General features: G+C 41.9%; 1 protein-coding gene and 1 pseudogene across 1 annotated transcript; one reads left to right on the top strand and one right to left on the bottom strand.

Moving 5' to 3' along the window:
* The first annotated feature begins 1,684 nt into the window (after positions 1-1,684).
* On the top strand, positions 1,685-6,632 carry LOC133897820 (glucose-1-phosphate adenylyltransferase small subunit 1, chloroplastic/amyloplastic). The gene is made up of 10 exons (XM_062338649.1): positions 1,685-2,066; positions 2,736-3,032; positions 3,669-3,938; positions 4,052-4,231; positions 4,440-4,543; positions 4,637-4,748; positions 4,955-5,053; positions 5,129-5,248; positions 5,655-5,796; positions 6,250-6,632. Exons 1-9 carry the CDS (start codon positions 1,827-1,829, stop codon positions 5,769-5,771), a joined length of 1,539 nt encoding a protein of 512 aa, XP_062194633.1. The 5' UTR covers positions 1,685-1,826; the 3' UTR covers positions 5,772-5,796; positions 6,250-6,632.
* A 636-nt stretch (positions 6,633-7,268) lies between these two features.
* On the bottom strand, positions 7,269-10,598 carry LOC133896871 (pyrophosphate--fructose 6-phosphate 1-phosphotransferase subunit alpha-like; annotated as a pseudogene).
* Between the last annotated feature and the right edge of the window lie 6,199 nt (positions 10,599-16,797).

The raw sequence follows: 16,797 nt of genomic DNA, 5'->3' as shown, positions 1-16,797 counted from the left end.
GGTCATCCGTCACCATAAATGCACTGGCAACGAGCGCTGTGGAGAGGGCCCACCGGGCAGCCGCAGAGCGGCCCGGCGTGCCCGCCCTGTCTTGTTCTCCTGCCATAGCAGCACGGCAGACGGAACGCCTCGGCCCTCATGACGTTATCCCGAGACGTGCCGGATGGCACGGGATGGGACCCGTGCATTTAATGTCCCCATGTCCTTCTGCCAGAATGTGGCAGGAACTGACACCGAGCATGACGGGAGCAGTTGGAAGTGACAGGCCACGCACGCTCTTAAATGCGGCCTCGGGCCTTTGACTGGCTGACACCTCATCAGTGGCCCCTGTGGGGGCCACTGACGGAGGGGCTTCCTGGGTCGTCGGGGAACCGAGTGCTCGGGGGTCACTGTTCACCTCCCCGAGTACTCTCTCTCGGGCATGCTTGTACAGATCCTCGGGGGACCGAGTGCTCGGGGGCCGCTGCACGCAGCCCCGAGCACTCTCTCCCGGAACTTTCTTCAATGGGTCCTCGGGATACTTGGGTGCCCGGGGGGTCACCGCTCGTGGCCCCGGGCACACTTCTCCCGATACTTAGCTTTCCTAGTCGTCGGGGGACTCGGGTGCTCGGGATTCACCGTATACCTCCCCGAGCACTTTCTTTCCGGCACTTAGACTTCGCAGATCATCGGGGAACCTGGGTACTCGGGGACCACTGACTGTGGACCCGAGCGCCCTCTCCCACGTGGCGGATTGCTGACCTGGCCTCAGGATTCGGGGACCCTCGGTTCCTGATTCACCGACAGGTGCTGCCCCATATATATAGTGTTAAAAATCTCTAGGAGATAGAATCAAATCTTTCAAGAGATGAAGACTCATTTTCGGTCACAAAACTCTAGATTTTCTAACACTTCTCTTATAAAATGTCTTATAATACAAATCATGACATCTCAATCCTTTCATAAGATTCAGGTGCACGATCATCACTATTCAACTTCCTACTTTTCGCATTCTTACCTAATAATATTCACAGATATGTTCTGTTTTGTAAAGAAACAAACAAATACCTTGAACATTGAATCGTAATGAATCATGTGTCCTGAAATACATTAGTGACAAAATGCGCATAACTTATTTAACAAAATCTTTTGCCTTAGTGCAACGTTACCACTTTTCAGTTTCTCTTTCTGTTTCCTAGTTTTGTTTGATAGTTGAGGACAAGATTTACCGACAAACAGTAATACAAAAGGTTATGGAAAAAACACCATATACAAACAATATGATGTGTCACTGTGCTTTTAAACATCAAAATAAACTAAACACAACTTCTTAGTATTAGACAAAATTAGTTATTTACTTAGTATTTTCAACACCATCCATATGGTGTTGGAAATTCATACACACTTGCGATGCTAACGAACAAAACACACGGAATTGTTAAACATGTTCATTTTTGTCGTGGCACGTCTAGAACCCTCCAAGTTAATCACTAAATATTAATGCCTTGAAAATCAATTTAATCTGCCACCCATGCTTACTCTCACTCCCTAAACCTCAAGACCATCGGTGATGGCCTTGCAAAACAAAACAAAACAAAACAAAAGCTTGAAAAGAAATTCAGAGAGAAACTCACAAGGGCAATTTGGTCATTTCAGTGATGCCCCCGTCGCTGGGATGCAGACATATCATTCCCTGCAGATCACCGCACCAGTGACACAAAAAGGAAGAAAGCAGAAAAGCCTCCGAAACTTGCAGAGCCTCCGAAACTCCACAGTGTCAGTTCCTCGGTCAGTGCCCCACCACCGTCGCTCGGCCGTCGCTGCGAGCTCGCTCTGTCCCACCGCCGATGGCAACGGTGACGGGCGCGATGGCCGCCACCTACAGGGCCCCGATACCGGCCGCATTCTCTGCCCCCGGCGATCTCGGCCTCGGCCGCCGCGGCGCGGGGTCGCCCGGTTGGCGCTGCAGCGCCGGCGGGAGGTGGCTGCGGGCGGCGGCGCCGGCCGGGAGGTCGTTTGTGTTCTCGCCGATGGCCGTGTCGGACTCGCGGAGCTCGCAGACGTGCCTCGATCCGGACGCCAGCACGGTAGGCGATCAAAAGTGCCATCTTGGGGGAGGAGGGGTCGGATGGGTCCCCCAAGATTTTCATCTTTTCGCGTCGGCGATTTCTTTTTCTCGCCTTTGGTCTTTCAGTAGTACTTGCTGCGATTTCGAGATGTACTTTGCGCGTTTACGTGGGAAAAGATCGAATCTTTTGGTGTGCAAAGTAGGGAAATCGAAGGGTCGTTCTTGGAGTTCGATAACGGAGTCCTTATCTTATTTGATTCATTTGGATCAGTAATTTTTTTCTTATTTTTTCAGATGGGTAAGAAAACGTTCAATTTCAACTGCCTTTCCATGTCCATATATGTTGTACAGTTTTTTTTTTTTTGCATTGGTTTCCTTGAATTTCACTATGATCTAAGAAATGATGGAAAGATGATAGCGACACTTCTTCTATGTTAGTTGCTGGATGACACACCTTAGCGATGATAGTTGGTGGGAGGCCTTCAATTTATACGTCAAGGATCTATGCGTGGTCCATGGATTGTATTAAATAATCGGCTTAAGATCTAGAGGTTGTACTTTGCCGTTCACTTTATTAGATTTTCTGATAGAACCTGGGGTAGCAGTGCCGGACCAGTTCATCCGTACTCAGTCACTGAATGTTCTGGCACAATTTCATGTAATTTATGTAATTCATTTATCCCTGCAGAGTGTTCTTGGGATCATCCTTGGAGGTGGCGCAGGGACAAGGCTGTATCCGCTGACGAAGAAGAGGGCGAAACCGGCGGTGCCGTTGGGTGCCAACTACAGGCTCATAGATATCCCTGTCAGCAATTGCCTGAACAGCAATGTGTCCAAGATCTATGTGCTGACGCAGTTCAACTCGGCTTCGCTCAATCGCCACCTCTCGAGGGCCTATGGGAGCAACATTGGTGGGTACAAGAACGAGGGATTCGTTGAAGTCCTTGCAGCGGAGCAGAGCCCGGAGAATCCTAACTGGTTTCAGGTATCTTAGTCGTTTTGACTTCGAATATATCTATCACAGTATGTCATTCTGTCTTGGCATGCTAATCTTTAGTATCAGGCACATCACTGCATTTTCAGCTTCTGTGTATTATTGCTCCCTTGGATGACTAATCTTATCTATTTTGTCCTTAAACTATTTGCGAAATGGATTGGTGTTTTAATTTGGGCAACAAATACAGCTGCACAGGTGTGCAAATATCACTCACTTCGTAGTTAAACTTCAGAGGGTCCGTAAAACAGTAGGGGAGAAATAATTGATATGAACACTTTAGTTGATCAAAATAAAATAGCGTTGTGTCTATCTCCTGCTTTGGTTAACAGATATTTATTAGAGTTAATGCATCTCTTGGCAATTGATTTGAACTATTGTACTTTGTCACATCAGCACTTGGTGTTTAATAAGTGGAATTTGTCTTTATAAGTTCTCACGAGTTTAGAGGGTCAAATAGTTGCGTTTGGCTGGAACTAAAGTTAACAATGATGCGTGAAAAATATACGAAGCAAATGATTGTCTCTTCCGGTGCCCACTTACATGTTTTGTCCATTCTGTACTAAAATTCCCCCATGGCACTTTGTGAACTGTTGTGCTGATTTGTTTTGCTTCTTCCCATCTCAGGGTACTGCAGATGCTGTGCGTCAGTATTTGTGGCTATTCGAGGAGCACAATGTTATGGAGTTCCTTATTCTGGCTGGCGATCACCTGTACCGTATGGACTACCAGAAATTCATTCAAGCCCACAGAGAAACAGATGCTGATATAACTGTTGCCGCCCTGCCAATGGATGAACAACGTGCAACTGCATTTGGTCTTATGAAAATTGATGATGAAGGGAGGATAGTTGAGTTTGCAGAAAAACCCAAAGGAGAGAAGTTGAAATCAATGATGGTACAAACATGATAAGCCCTTTTCATCTCAAGACTTATTCACCCTGATAGTCGAAGCTATTTACTTATGTAATTGGGCTTTTCAGTTATTTGCTGATCGTTTTAATTTTGCAGGTTGACACCACTATACTGGGCCTTGATCCTGAGAGGGCCAAGGAATTGCCTTATATTGCTAGTATGGGAATCTATGTTTTTAGCAAAGATGTGATGCTTCGGCTTCTCCGAGAAAACTTACCTGCAGCAAATGACTTTGGAAGTGAGGTCATTCCTGGCGCAACAGAAATTGGAATGAGGGTATGCCATTCTCTCGAAACTTGTTTGTTTTCTTTCCCTCTGTTTTCGGTTCATTGTGAATTTGGGTATTTTAGTCAATCGAAATATTGCAGTTACATCATTTATTCAGAGATTTTGCTTTGTGTACTTAGTACTAGTTATTTTGCTTGGCTCCGATATCCATATTCCATATTATTATGTTTGCTTATTCTGCAATTGTGTTTGATAGGTTCAAGCTTACTTATATGATGGTTACTGGGAAGATATTGGTACTATCGAGGCATTTTATAATGCAAACTTGGGAATAACGAAGAAGCCTGTACCAGATTTTAGGTACGGTTTACATATGTCTACAGTAAGAAGTTAGGAGGGTGTATTTTTCTAGATTCACTACCTACTTATTTTGATCAAACATTCTTTATGCAGCTTCTATGACCGTTCTGCTCCAATTTATACGCAACCTAGATACTTGCCTCCTTCAAAGGTTCTCGATGCTGATGTGACAGACAGTGTTATTGGTGAAGGTTGTGTTATTAAAGTAAGGAGCTTTTTCACATGTTTTCCAATGTATTGCTTTATATTGTTTTCAGAGGCTTTTGTATTAATGCATTTTAGGGTCTTTTTAGTTAATTCATTGGATCCATTTGTCATTGCTTCTATGTAGTTTCTCACATTTCAATGCACAGACTTCCTAAATTCGTTCTTATTATTATTTTTGCCCCCTTTTACCTTTCTTTTGGCTAGGATTGCACAATCAACCATTCCGTGGTTGGACTCCGTTCCTGCATTTTTGAAGGTGCAGTGATAGAGGACTCTTTGCTAATGGGTGCAGACTATTACGAGGTAAAATAAAGTCAAACAGAACTCTAATATTGTGCCATGTATGTCTTGTGAGAACTTATCATGCTTTTTGTTCAGACCGAACATGATAAGAAAGTCCTTTCGGAGACTGGTGGCATTCCCATTGGTATCGGGAAGAATGCGCATATCAGAAAAGCAATAATCGACAAGAATGCTCGTATCGGAGAAAATGTGAAGGTATTTTATACATATCTAACTCTTTTTAAGCAGCTGATATTTTGTGTATCTATTGACTATTGTTCAACTATTCATTACTTTGGAGAAAAAAGAGGAAGTAATCCAGCATCTTCATTTAAATATAAAAAGGTTTCTCTTTGTTTTTTCGTCATTTTTTAAAAGATAGTAACTGTTGTTTCCTAGTGATGTTTCTTTTCAAAAGCTAGATGACATGATCATGCATCTGCTTTCCCATATGGCCATTAGAGTATTACCATGTTGAGTTGTAGGCCCTCTGTTGCTAAAAGAAAATTGAAATATCAATGGAAATCATATGCATTTTTGTTCAAATTGTATCGCACTTCTCCAGAGAAGGTAATGAAAACTGTTTATTTTGTTACCTATTGATCATTCTTTGCTTTTACAGATAATCAACTTTGACAATGTCCAAGAAGCAGTAAGGGAGACAGAAGGATACTTCATCAAAAGTGGCATTGTCACTGTGATTAAGGATGCCTTAATCCCTAGCGGAACAGTCATATAAAGTTAACCTTCACCATGTAGATAAGGTTATATCTCTCACAGTAACAAAAAAATTCTTATGTCGGTGCTACATGGAGGTCACTGTAAATCAAAACATGCACAATTTTTTACCGAACTTCTCATTGTAACTGGACCGACTGCACTGCTTAGAGCCAGGATGTAGTAGTAGCTGATTTAGTGGCATCCGTATTCTTGACTTGCTATGGTAAATCCTTTGAGCCTATTTGCACAATTGGCACTCATTTTCTGCCTCTTATACATTTTGCAAATAGCTCATACTATCTGTATTACAATTAATGATGTTCATGAAACCAAAGGTTGTGGACACATAATGATTCCCATTAAACAAGTACATGCACATGGAGCCCATTCCGGTCCATTAGGGACTGTGCACTATGGGGCAGAGGCACAGATGCTAGTTCATGAAGAACACATTCTACGACTCAATTTTAATCAATCCTTGTTGCATTTCCCTGTAGGTTGGTTTCCAGCAGATGTGATCGCTGATGTGCATCAAGTTATCTCCTTCCTTTCCAGACCATGGCTTGTTTCCATGTTGCAAAGTCACCAAGCTCCACATCAACGTGCGAGGATATCACCAAAAGAGTGAAATGGTGCCACTTAAGGGCACCATTTTCCTGTCACTAGTATGAGGCGATGGGAAAATATGTTGTCGAGTCTGAAAAATCTGAATTTTCAACAACAAAAAGAATTTGGATACTTCGATACATGTAATTGCATATTTTTGCAGTTTCAGACTTCATATATCTTGTGTGTAGGCACTTTGCCGCCTGAATGCATGCTCCCTGCCTTGCCCAGGGAAATGAGGATCAAATATGCCATCCATGTCATGGATTTTTTCTGAGATTGCCGTAACGTATATGCAAATTCTATAGAGCTTTCGTAATGTTTCTCTCAGTTTATACAGATTTTTACAGTGAGAAGGACCGTCTTTAGATGTGTGAAGTTGCCTGTGTGCTCTGAGCCTATGGCAGTGCAGGTTCCGGTGCATTTTTGTGCATGATGCTATTTTATAGATCTCCAAAGTGTTGGTTACACTCCTGTTTCGAGAAACTACAAACACTTTATGAAGAAAAAAGCCACATTTATAGGATAAACTCTTTTTCCATGCAAACATGGGCAATCCTGCGGGCGATATTCCCTAAAAAGTTCCAAATATGTGAACACTTTAGGCAGGAAGCCAGCCTATGTGTTTATCCATATCCGCTATCTGCTTATATGCACTTCAGTGCACTGTTTATTGACATAAATGATCAGGTTCTAGGCTTGTCACCAGCAAAAATGAATACGAAACAAAACAAACTACCAAAGATCAGTAGCCGTAGAAGGCACCGATGATTCTCAACCAGTTCTAGAAACTGGGGTGATGTCACATGACAGACAGATGTTGACTGACAAAAGTTGCTTATCTGATGAAGATCAAAATCAGTTGAAATGGTAGAGGGGAAGCTCAGTGTTGGGGGGGGGGGGGGGGGGGTTACATGACCTTCGGCACGTCCTTTACTGACGCGATCGAGCTTATTGCTGCCTTCATAATCTCCCTTAGCATCCAGGCTTCAGAATGGTCCTCACCTGATAAATCAGGTTCAACAAAGTTTCAACAACAGGTAATGATTTTCTGGTACATACATATCAGATGCAGGTTTTCCATGCGCAAACCTTCTGCAAGTAGTCTCGCAATATCTCGATCTCGCCCAGGTAGTCTTGATCTTCGATTGTCAATGTGATCGGCTTGGCGTCTGCGCCAGGTCCCTCAAACTGAATGCTTCCTGGAGATCTGTAGAAGTCATCTAACAGAAAGCTTGAGGCTTTCTCCCTCAGGAATCTGAGTAATGTGAGAAAAAATGAGTTTGTTTATACCTTTCCTTTTTTTTCCTGAATTTGCAGAGTCACTGTGAAATTCAATGTTTTTAGAACAAATTGATGTAGCTATGTTTTTGGTGGTCCTGAAAATTAAGCAAAAATCAAGATTTCTATTTACGTGCTGTTGCCTATTGTTATTATTATTATAATTTATTTTCTAGCCATGAGTTCAATTTCTTTGTTAATGTTTCCTACATTTTACAGGGCGAATGAATACAGCACAACTTGAATCTCGAATTCTTTAATGCCATTCAAACATTTCAGGGTTCAATCTCTAGGTAAAGCACGGAGGACAAAAATGAAAAGAAATGGGGTTTTGTATTTTGGGAGCATGACTTAATGTGCTGTAACTGTAAATTTCGACTTACGCATATGAGTTCCTTTCAGGTCAATTGGAGATGGATGAATGGCTGGCTTTCCGATAGGAACAGCTCCAGGACCACGCAAGTGCCTCCTCACACTCATCATTGCCTGGTATTGACGGTGCATCACATTACAATCTTGACATTGGTTACTTGAGCATAATTCAGAAAGAGAACAAAGCATCAGACGAGAAGAGCACACTGTTAGAGGAACTGCAGCGCATCGCCACTTGTCTGTCGAGTCCTTCAGATTTGCTATGGTGGCCATGCAACCATTCAACCCAGCTGCTAGTATGTGCACACAGACATGGCCAAGGATCTGCATTCTTAAACTTTTAGAGGCCCGCCACCGCCATACAGATTGTTTGTTTACCTTTTTAGAGAACAAGATCTTGTTGGTTTATAGCTAATGAAGTTATTTTGATTTGCTTCTTACATAGGCATAATCACAATCAAATTCGATGGTAGTGATCCTCGAGCTTGTGAGCCAAAGAAGTGGCAGACTGAACTGAATTTTCTTCCCTCGTACTTTCCTTATTTCTGAAAATCAATCAACAACATCAAAACATAAAAAGTGCTGCTTCTAGAAATGCTATATGGTATATTCTCGTATTGTAGAGGAACTCACTGTTCTTTTGTTCATTTCTGCTGAGCATTCTGTAAACCTGGGATAGCTGTGCTGAGTTATCAGATTCTTCATGCAGGAGCAACTGAACACAAAATGTTTCCGATCTTGAGAGCACCATTTATTTAAGTAAAATTTTAGTACTAAGAACCAATCAATTATTCAAGTAATGTAAGACCTCACTCCTGATGAAAGGCGGCAAGAACTTAAACAAGGCAGCGGCCCACGGAGAAAGTTGAGATGGAATGTCATCCTTAGGAACATTATTACTGTAGAGATTATTAATTCCTGAAATATTCAGAACGAAAACTGGTAAGATGTAAGAGAACGCAGATTGTTCATCCTATGCTTTAGTCGTAGGAATTAAGATGTACCTGAATGAGTGCATACATTTCTTGTATGCTTTCGATCAGCCCCTCGGGAATAATTAGCACTCCATGGTACTTCCCTGAAAATTAATATCCAGTATATCAGAAGCCACAAAGTTGTAAATGTTTGGGTTAATTGAGCTATGCTCAAACCATTCTTCAATTAATTTCTTCAAGTGAAACAACCAATGAATTGTACAGACCTTGTGCTGCTCTTGCTTCTACTCCATCACATATCTAGTTTGTAATTTCCATCAGTGTGAGCTTTGACAACGCCACCTCCTCTCCTAAGATGACATGAATGGAGAAAATTAGCAAAGACAATCCTAACACTGCTCACTTGTTTCATTTGATCAAACCAGACCATGTTTGGGTGTGACTGAAGCGCGCACTCCAAGGCAACATGAGATGCTTTGCGACCCATCAAGCGAACAAAATAGTAGTACTGTCAGATAAGAAAAAGATAACCAGAGTAAATACAATAATCAGGTATTCCCTCCTAACTCTAAAAAACAAATGGCCAGACATTCCGATATTTTCAATTCATTGTGAATTAAGCATATTGCAATTTACCTTCCCAGCTCAGACTGCATCAAGGCAAACATTGCTTATAAGCTGAGAATTCACCTGAAAGCAAATTATCATATAAACTTGTCAGGATATGAAATTTGTATGCTGCATCCGAAATTTAGCATTGCTGAATTGCTAGTGCATCCCACAAGATTCACCTTGCACATTGTATCAAAACAAACAGTTGTTTCCACAAACTGATTCTTGAGATCACCATTTAATGTAACAGAGACAAATACAGCCTGTTAAAAAGACGCGGTATCTGAAATTTTCTTTTGTATCGCAAGATTATGAGCATGTCAACTCAGTAATGACTTCATACTTTTGTCTTGCAGTTAAGCTCGGCAAAGGTCTCTGCAAGCTGAGCAGTATCTGAATTGGTGACGAAGATTACAGTATTTGTCATGAAAACTGCGATGTCATCATGACACATGCAGCATATTACTGCAGGGCAACAAATAATAATCATACCTACATGATCAAACATGTCAGAACCATGGAAATATGGACACGTAAATTACTCCAAATTTATCTTAAAAAATGTAAAGCAGATCCCATAATATGAGAGTCTGAAATTGTACTGTTCTTACACAGTTCAATTAGTGACGTCATGGAAGTAGCCGCTATTACTAGTTACCATGTGCAACCAACAGATGGTTTCATTTTAATGAAGAATATGGTTTTATTTTGTTATCTGCTAGTAGTACCTCCAATGATGATTGGGCCATCCAAGTTAAGATCGCAGCATGTTGATATTGCAGCATTTACTTACTCTGTTGTGCGGATTTGATCTACAGTCCTGCCGAACAAATCAAAACCACCTTCAAGAAGGTAAAAAGTTTTCCGTTATCAACAAGTGTAATATTATTGAGAAATTAAGAGGAGAAGTGATTGGTTTGCATATGATGAGATATTGACAACAGTTGATATGTCTTTAACTTGGTTAGCATATGTTTATTGATGCTTATTTTTGTTCGTGTCTAACTTGAGTTGGCGGTGTTTGGAATTGACAAATTCATCTCTGTACGTAGAAAAATTACACATACCAAAAATTTCGATGTGAACATCGAATGTTCCGCTATTCACTGGAAGTTCCGGTGTGAGCTGTGTGTACTCGCCAGACTATTTCTTCTAGAGAGCAATTTTTCATACAAAATTGGAGATCAATGCATCAGAAGATCCGGTGAATGTTGTGGCTATAACGGAGGGTGTCATTGGAGTATTTTTAGTGCAGAAGCAGAAATGAAAGTAAACACCGGATGGTCCGGTGATGGACTTTAAGAACGCCGAAGTATTTTCTATAGAGAGGAGATTTTTTACGCCAAGTTTGATTATGTACGTCGAATAGTCCGGTGCTGAGATTGTGAACATCGGAGAATGCATCAGAACTTTTATTATAGAGAGGTTGTAGAAGTGTGATTCGATGGATTGCCACACACACCGGATTATCCGGTGATGGACATGAGATCACCGAAAGCTTTCACCGGATATTTGCTTACAGAGAGCAAAGTTTTCCTAGAACAGATAGTGTTACACTCACCGTATGGTCCGGTGTTCAGGAGCATAACACACCAGAACATCCGGTGTTCACGTTTTTTGCAGGATGTGTTCTGAATAAAGTTTTTATTTTAATGCTAACCTGGAGATGTTTTGGAGTGTAGAAAAATGTGTTTGCTTATTTCAAGGTGTGCATGTGACAGATGCAACTTGGCGATTGACAGCGGATGATCGGGGCTAAGCAGGTGCTTGGTGCCGGACGATCAAGTAGGGCCAGACGGAGTCAAGGGTAATCCCAGCTCTACACATAAAGGTCAAGTAAAGCGTGAAACGGAGGGTGAAGATGGCGTGTTGGTAAAGTCAAACGAAGGGGATATCGGTGCAAGTGACAAGATGACTTAATGGATCCAGAGCGGGAGAGACTTGCCGATGGTCAAGATCGCAAGATAGAGGATACACGTCATCATTGGAGCGCTAGCTTCAGGCGGAAGCAAATGACAGCTAGTCACGCTTTGAGAAACGTGCTAGAGTTTAGCGGTATGGCCTCAAAACCGTGGAAGGACTGGAGGAGTACATGGCACCATCATCAAGCTTACATCGAGGTGAAATTAAGTCATAAAGGCGCCGCGGCCATCTGATGAATGAAGAAGAAAATGGACTAAAATACCCTCAGTGGTAGGTAGAAGTGTACTACGAGAGAAAGGTGTTTTGGGAAAAAGCTAGGAAACTTGGGGGTCAAATTTTCTAGGTCTGCCCCGCCCACACCTCTGTCGTCGGCTACAACTCCATCGATAGGGGAAACTATAACCATTTTTGGCTATTTAATGGTTTTAAATGAAAAAGTGTTCAATTATAAAATTGAAGATAACGTTGATAGGTATAATTTTTACGTAAAGATCATCTCCATCCAAGATCATATACAAAATTATAATTTTTTTGAATATCATCTATAGGATACATGACCTATTGATGACAGGCCCTAGGGCTCACTACCATATAGCATGTCGGCTCACGGAGCGTTAACAAATCCCTAGTCGACACTCTGCGTGATGACAGATAAAGCTAGCCACCTAGGTTGGCATGAGGTCCGCTACTGTAGGCACGACCCAAGGGATAGGCAGGTTGGGCCGACACCATGGCACGCCATGCTGGCCTAGCCCGGCCCAATTACACCACTCGATCGGTCACTCCATCCTATCACCACTCCTCCAAGCTCTAGAGCTCTGCCCCGCCCAACCCAGCCATAGCCTCGTCCCGCCGTCGCTCCTTCGAGCTCCGTCGCACCACCCACTCGTCCATTGCATCGTCGCTGTGTTAGTCGTGCCTGTGCTGACCCGACACGATATTGTACTTCCCGAGTCGTGCCATGGGCCAAGCCTCTAGCATGCGGGCCGACACGACACGGCTTGATTTTGTAGACAGGCCTAATGGGCCGTGCCTATGCATGCCCATGTCGGGCCAGCCCATCAGGCCCACTTGGCCAAGTCTGCCGATAGGTACTTATTTTTGCAAATATCAAAATTTAGATATTATTTTTTTGCAATTTTCTAGTAAAATAATATTGTTTAAAGAAATTGTTGCTGACATGGGAAACGGTGAGCTCACGGTGCTCGACAACCACACCGTAGTCCAGGGGCAAACCCACCCTTTTACTTGGCCTGGGAGCTGAAAAGAAAATAAAAATGAATTGAAATAGGATAATGGCAAGAAAATTATGAGGAACCGTCCAAATTAATTTCTAATTAATCATTAAATCAATCATTTACATAATCATAACTATAATGATTAATCAGAATGTAATCTCGGTAGTCCCGATATGTGTTTTATACCTAAGATCGAAACACACGTCTTTCCAACATATATCATCACAACAGAATTTAATAAAGAGCAAGTAACGAAATTATATTACTAGTCTTAAGTGATTACAATTTACAACATTGTACCAAACACGAATGCTAGGAGGATGAAAGAACAGACTCGCCTTCTAGCCACATAAAGATACTATGCAGCGGAAAACAAAATTTTCCTATAAACAAAGATGGATGGAACCATTGACCACCCAAACAACATCGCACGAGTAGATAGCATTACTCTTGCCCGTCGCTAGCATCGGTTGGCATAAAGTAGTCGGAAACTAACTTTTCCTCATCTGCAAACCTATAAAAGCAGCATGAGTATGAAGGTACTTACAAGATTTAATCCATAGTGGGTACATATAATAACCCAACTCCAAGAATTATGCATTCGGTTGAATTAGCAAGGAATTGACCACAAGGTTAAGTGAATTCATATGCATAAGCAGTTTCAACTAAAGTATGTGAGCATCTATAACTTAACCAACTGTACTTTCATATCATGTGATCAACATCATTAACATATCTGTAAAAGAACTATCTCATCTCATCATAAACGTCAACCACTTCCCCACATACCAAACCTCCCAACATCGGAACTCTACAACTGCTACAAATAGACAGAAGCATGCTTGATAACCGAGAGCATGACAATTCAAATTGATTTTTCACCCTACACGGAGGTACTCCTGTATCCACACTACACAAGACCACCACCCACACAACCCATCAGTTGCAAGTGATGATTCATGTATCAGTTATTTACGTACCCACCTCGAACCTTTGTTTCCATGCTGAGCCATGTGGAGGCCACCTAGATCTCAAGCGTGCGACGACTTACTGGCACAATCTCAAGCACCTCTAACAGCATTCTTGCTCATATCTCGGCACATGAGTCAAATGAACGTGGCGACTTACGATACTTGGTTTAACCATCCCATATCCAGGTACGTGATAAGGACAGAAAATGCTAGAGCTAACTGCAATAACAGTCGATGCTTAAACGATGCAAGTGGTCTATGGCATTCGGGTTTCTCTCCCGACCTACCTTTGGCACCACCCACATCTCATCTCATTCTAAAACTCATACTTCCCAATATCATAATTATCTTGGTGAACAATAAAATAAGCTCTAGTCTCGTGAACAATGGTTGAACCAATTCTTGACTTCTACCGAAGACCTATGTATTGCTAAGCATTTCGGTCAACCTTTTCAGTTAGACATCAACAATATTCTACCCAGGCTACAAGGATATGGATCATCAATAATTCAAGGTACAGGTAATGCATCAACATAGGTTCTACCCATATAACCTGACACAGATTCGCTAATATGCACAACATACATATAGCATAATTTATCATTTAGGCTCAACATTATCCACAATACAAAGTGAAATATGCCCAGATGCTTGCCTTGCTACTTCAGTGCTTCACCCACGTGTAAATCCGGTTCGGCGTCGATCTCAACCACTAGGATTGTGTCACATCCCAAATTTTGTAATCGCGTGATTAAGCTTAATCATGAATCATTAGCGCCATAATTAGGTTCGAGGTAAATTATTTAGGCACACTAGAGCACTTTGTTCTGAGTCATTTGGATGAGAAAGAAATTCGGGAGAGAAAATAATGTGATTCGCAGTTGAAACGAACTTTTTCTCTAACATGTGGGATCCACCACCTAGCCCCACACCCCAGTCACTCAAAGAGGCAGCAGCCCCACCTGCTCTCTCTCTCCCTCACTCTCCCACCTGCTCCCACCTGTGCTCAACCGGCCACAAGAGCAGCCCTCTCTCCCTCTCTCTCAAGCACTCTCTCCTTCTCCCTCAAAATCCCACCTCAAGACTTGGAATTGAGGTATGCATGTGGTACACATCCGTTCCTTAGCTCGTAAGCTATCCATCCCTCCAATTCATTTTCATTTTCCCGAAAGATTCAAGCCGATTTTGATGTCTTTTGGTGTTCATGGTTGAAAAACAAGAAGCATCGGTGTTCTTCCTCTTCCTGAGCTTTCTTCCTTCAATTGGTAGTCCCCAAACTCGACAAATCATCGTGGGTGAGTCCCCTAGGCATCCATGGCAAGATTCCATATTTTGGTTGGATAGATTTTGAATTTGGAGTTAGGGTTGTGAAGTTCATAAGTTCTTGAGTTTTGGAGCAAATTAGAGTATTGTGGATGAAATTGAGTTAGGAATTGAGTTGATAGATTAGTGAGTGAGCTCTAGACCTACATGAGCCATTGCAAAATCTTGCTCTTCGATTTGGAATCGAATCAACCAAAGTTTCCCTTGAAATTTCTTTTTGCGTGAGGTCCGAAGTGTCCAGAGAAATCTCCAGACTCCACACATCTTCGGAGAGTCTGGAGAAATCTCCGGAGACTCCGTAAATCTCCGGAGAGTCCAGAGAAATCTCCGGAGCCTCCACAAATATCCGGAGAGTCCGGAGAAATTTTTGAAGTCTCTGGCCTTCTGTATTTCTCCGGCATTGTTAGTTCGTGAATTTCATGTTCTTCTTTATGTCTTATCCATTTAGCTTGTTGTCATGCATATTGTAGAATACATTGTTGCACTTCATTCATGCTCATCATTGTATGTGTTCTTATTTAGTGAGCGAAGAACCGGCGCGTGACACGGCTGTGGCTGAAGGCGACACCAACCTTACCGAGTTCTGTGAGTGTTGTGCGGGGAGTATCAACGGTCACCTGAGCAGTAAGGCAAGCATCTAAGCATATTGTACACTTTGAATGAATTGTGGAGTCTAAATTGATAAATTATGCTTTATGTATGTCTGCATGTTTAGTGAGTTAATGTCGGGTCAATATGGGTAGAACCTATGTTGATGTAAGATCTCTACCTTGACTTATTGATGAATTTGTATCCTTGTAACCTGGGCTTAATATAAGGTTGTTAATATAAAAGTGATACAAGATACTTAGCAATGCATAGGTCATCGGTAGAAGTCAAGTGGTAGATTGTTTCATCGCTCGCGAGCTATAGGTTTACTTATGGTTCATACTGCAAATATTGATGATGGTTGTATGAGTGGTGAGTATGAGACAAGATGTGGACGGTGTTAGAGGTGTTATCTGCTCTATATATGTTCAATGGTTCCAGTTATTTATGTTCAATGGCATATGGTGAGTTGGTCTTTGCTACATATATGTTCAATGGTTCCAGTTATTTATGTTCAGTTGGTTATGGACGGGTAGAAGCGTGTTGTTGTTAGTTAAGTTAGTTGCTTACATCTATGTGTCTGGGTTGCTTACCGCTTATGTTTAACTTAACCATGTATCTTTCCCTTGCTAATAGCTCAATGCATAATCCTTGGAGTCGAGCTATGTATATGTGCTCTATATGGTTTAAATCATGCGAGTACCTTCGTACTCATGCCTGCGTTTTCATGTGCTGCCGGTGTTTGGCTACTTCATGCCTGCCGATCAGGGTGGTGGGCAAGAGTAGTTCATCCTACTCTCAGAGATTGTGCTTTTGGGGTGGAGCCTAAGGGCATGTGGCTCCACTCTCTTTTGTTCTATAAGTTCATGTTTCCGTTGCGTAGATGTTGTTGTCTTTTTTGTAAATTGGTGTAAATGGTTGAATTGCTAAAGTCTTGTAATATAATATTAATTATTCTCTCTTTCTTAAGTTTTGTTGTGATGTATATGTTGAAAAGGCATGTGTTCCGATCTTGGGCACGAAGCACGTGTCGGGACTACCGGGATGATATTCTGGTTAATCATCAAGGTTGTGATTTTGAATAATGATCATCCTGATAATTAGTTAGAATATTATCTAGACGGTTCCTTACAGCGTGGTATCAGAGCTTGATTTAATGAAGTAGCCTAAAAATGCTTAGGACGTAGGTTAGCAAG

This window comes from Phragmites australis, chromosome 17, assembly GCF_958298935.1.
Source record: "Phragmites australis chromosome 17, lpPhrAust1.1, whole genome shotgun sequence".
Taxonomy (NCBI): Eukaryota; Viridiplantae; Streptophyta; class Magnoliopsida; order Poales; family Poaceae; genus Phragmites; species Phragmites australis.
This window is presented reverse-complemented; position numbering and strand designations above follow the sequence as displayed.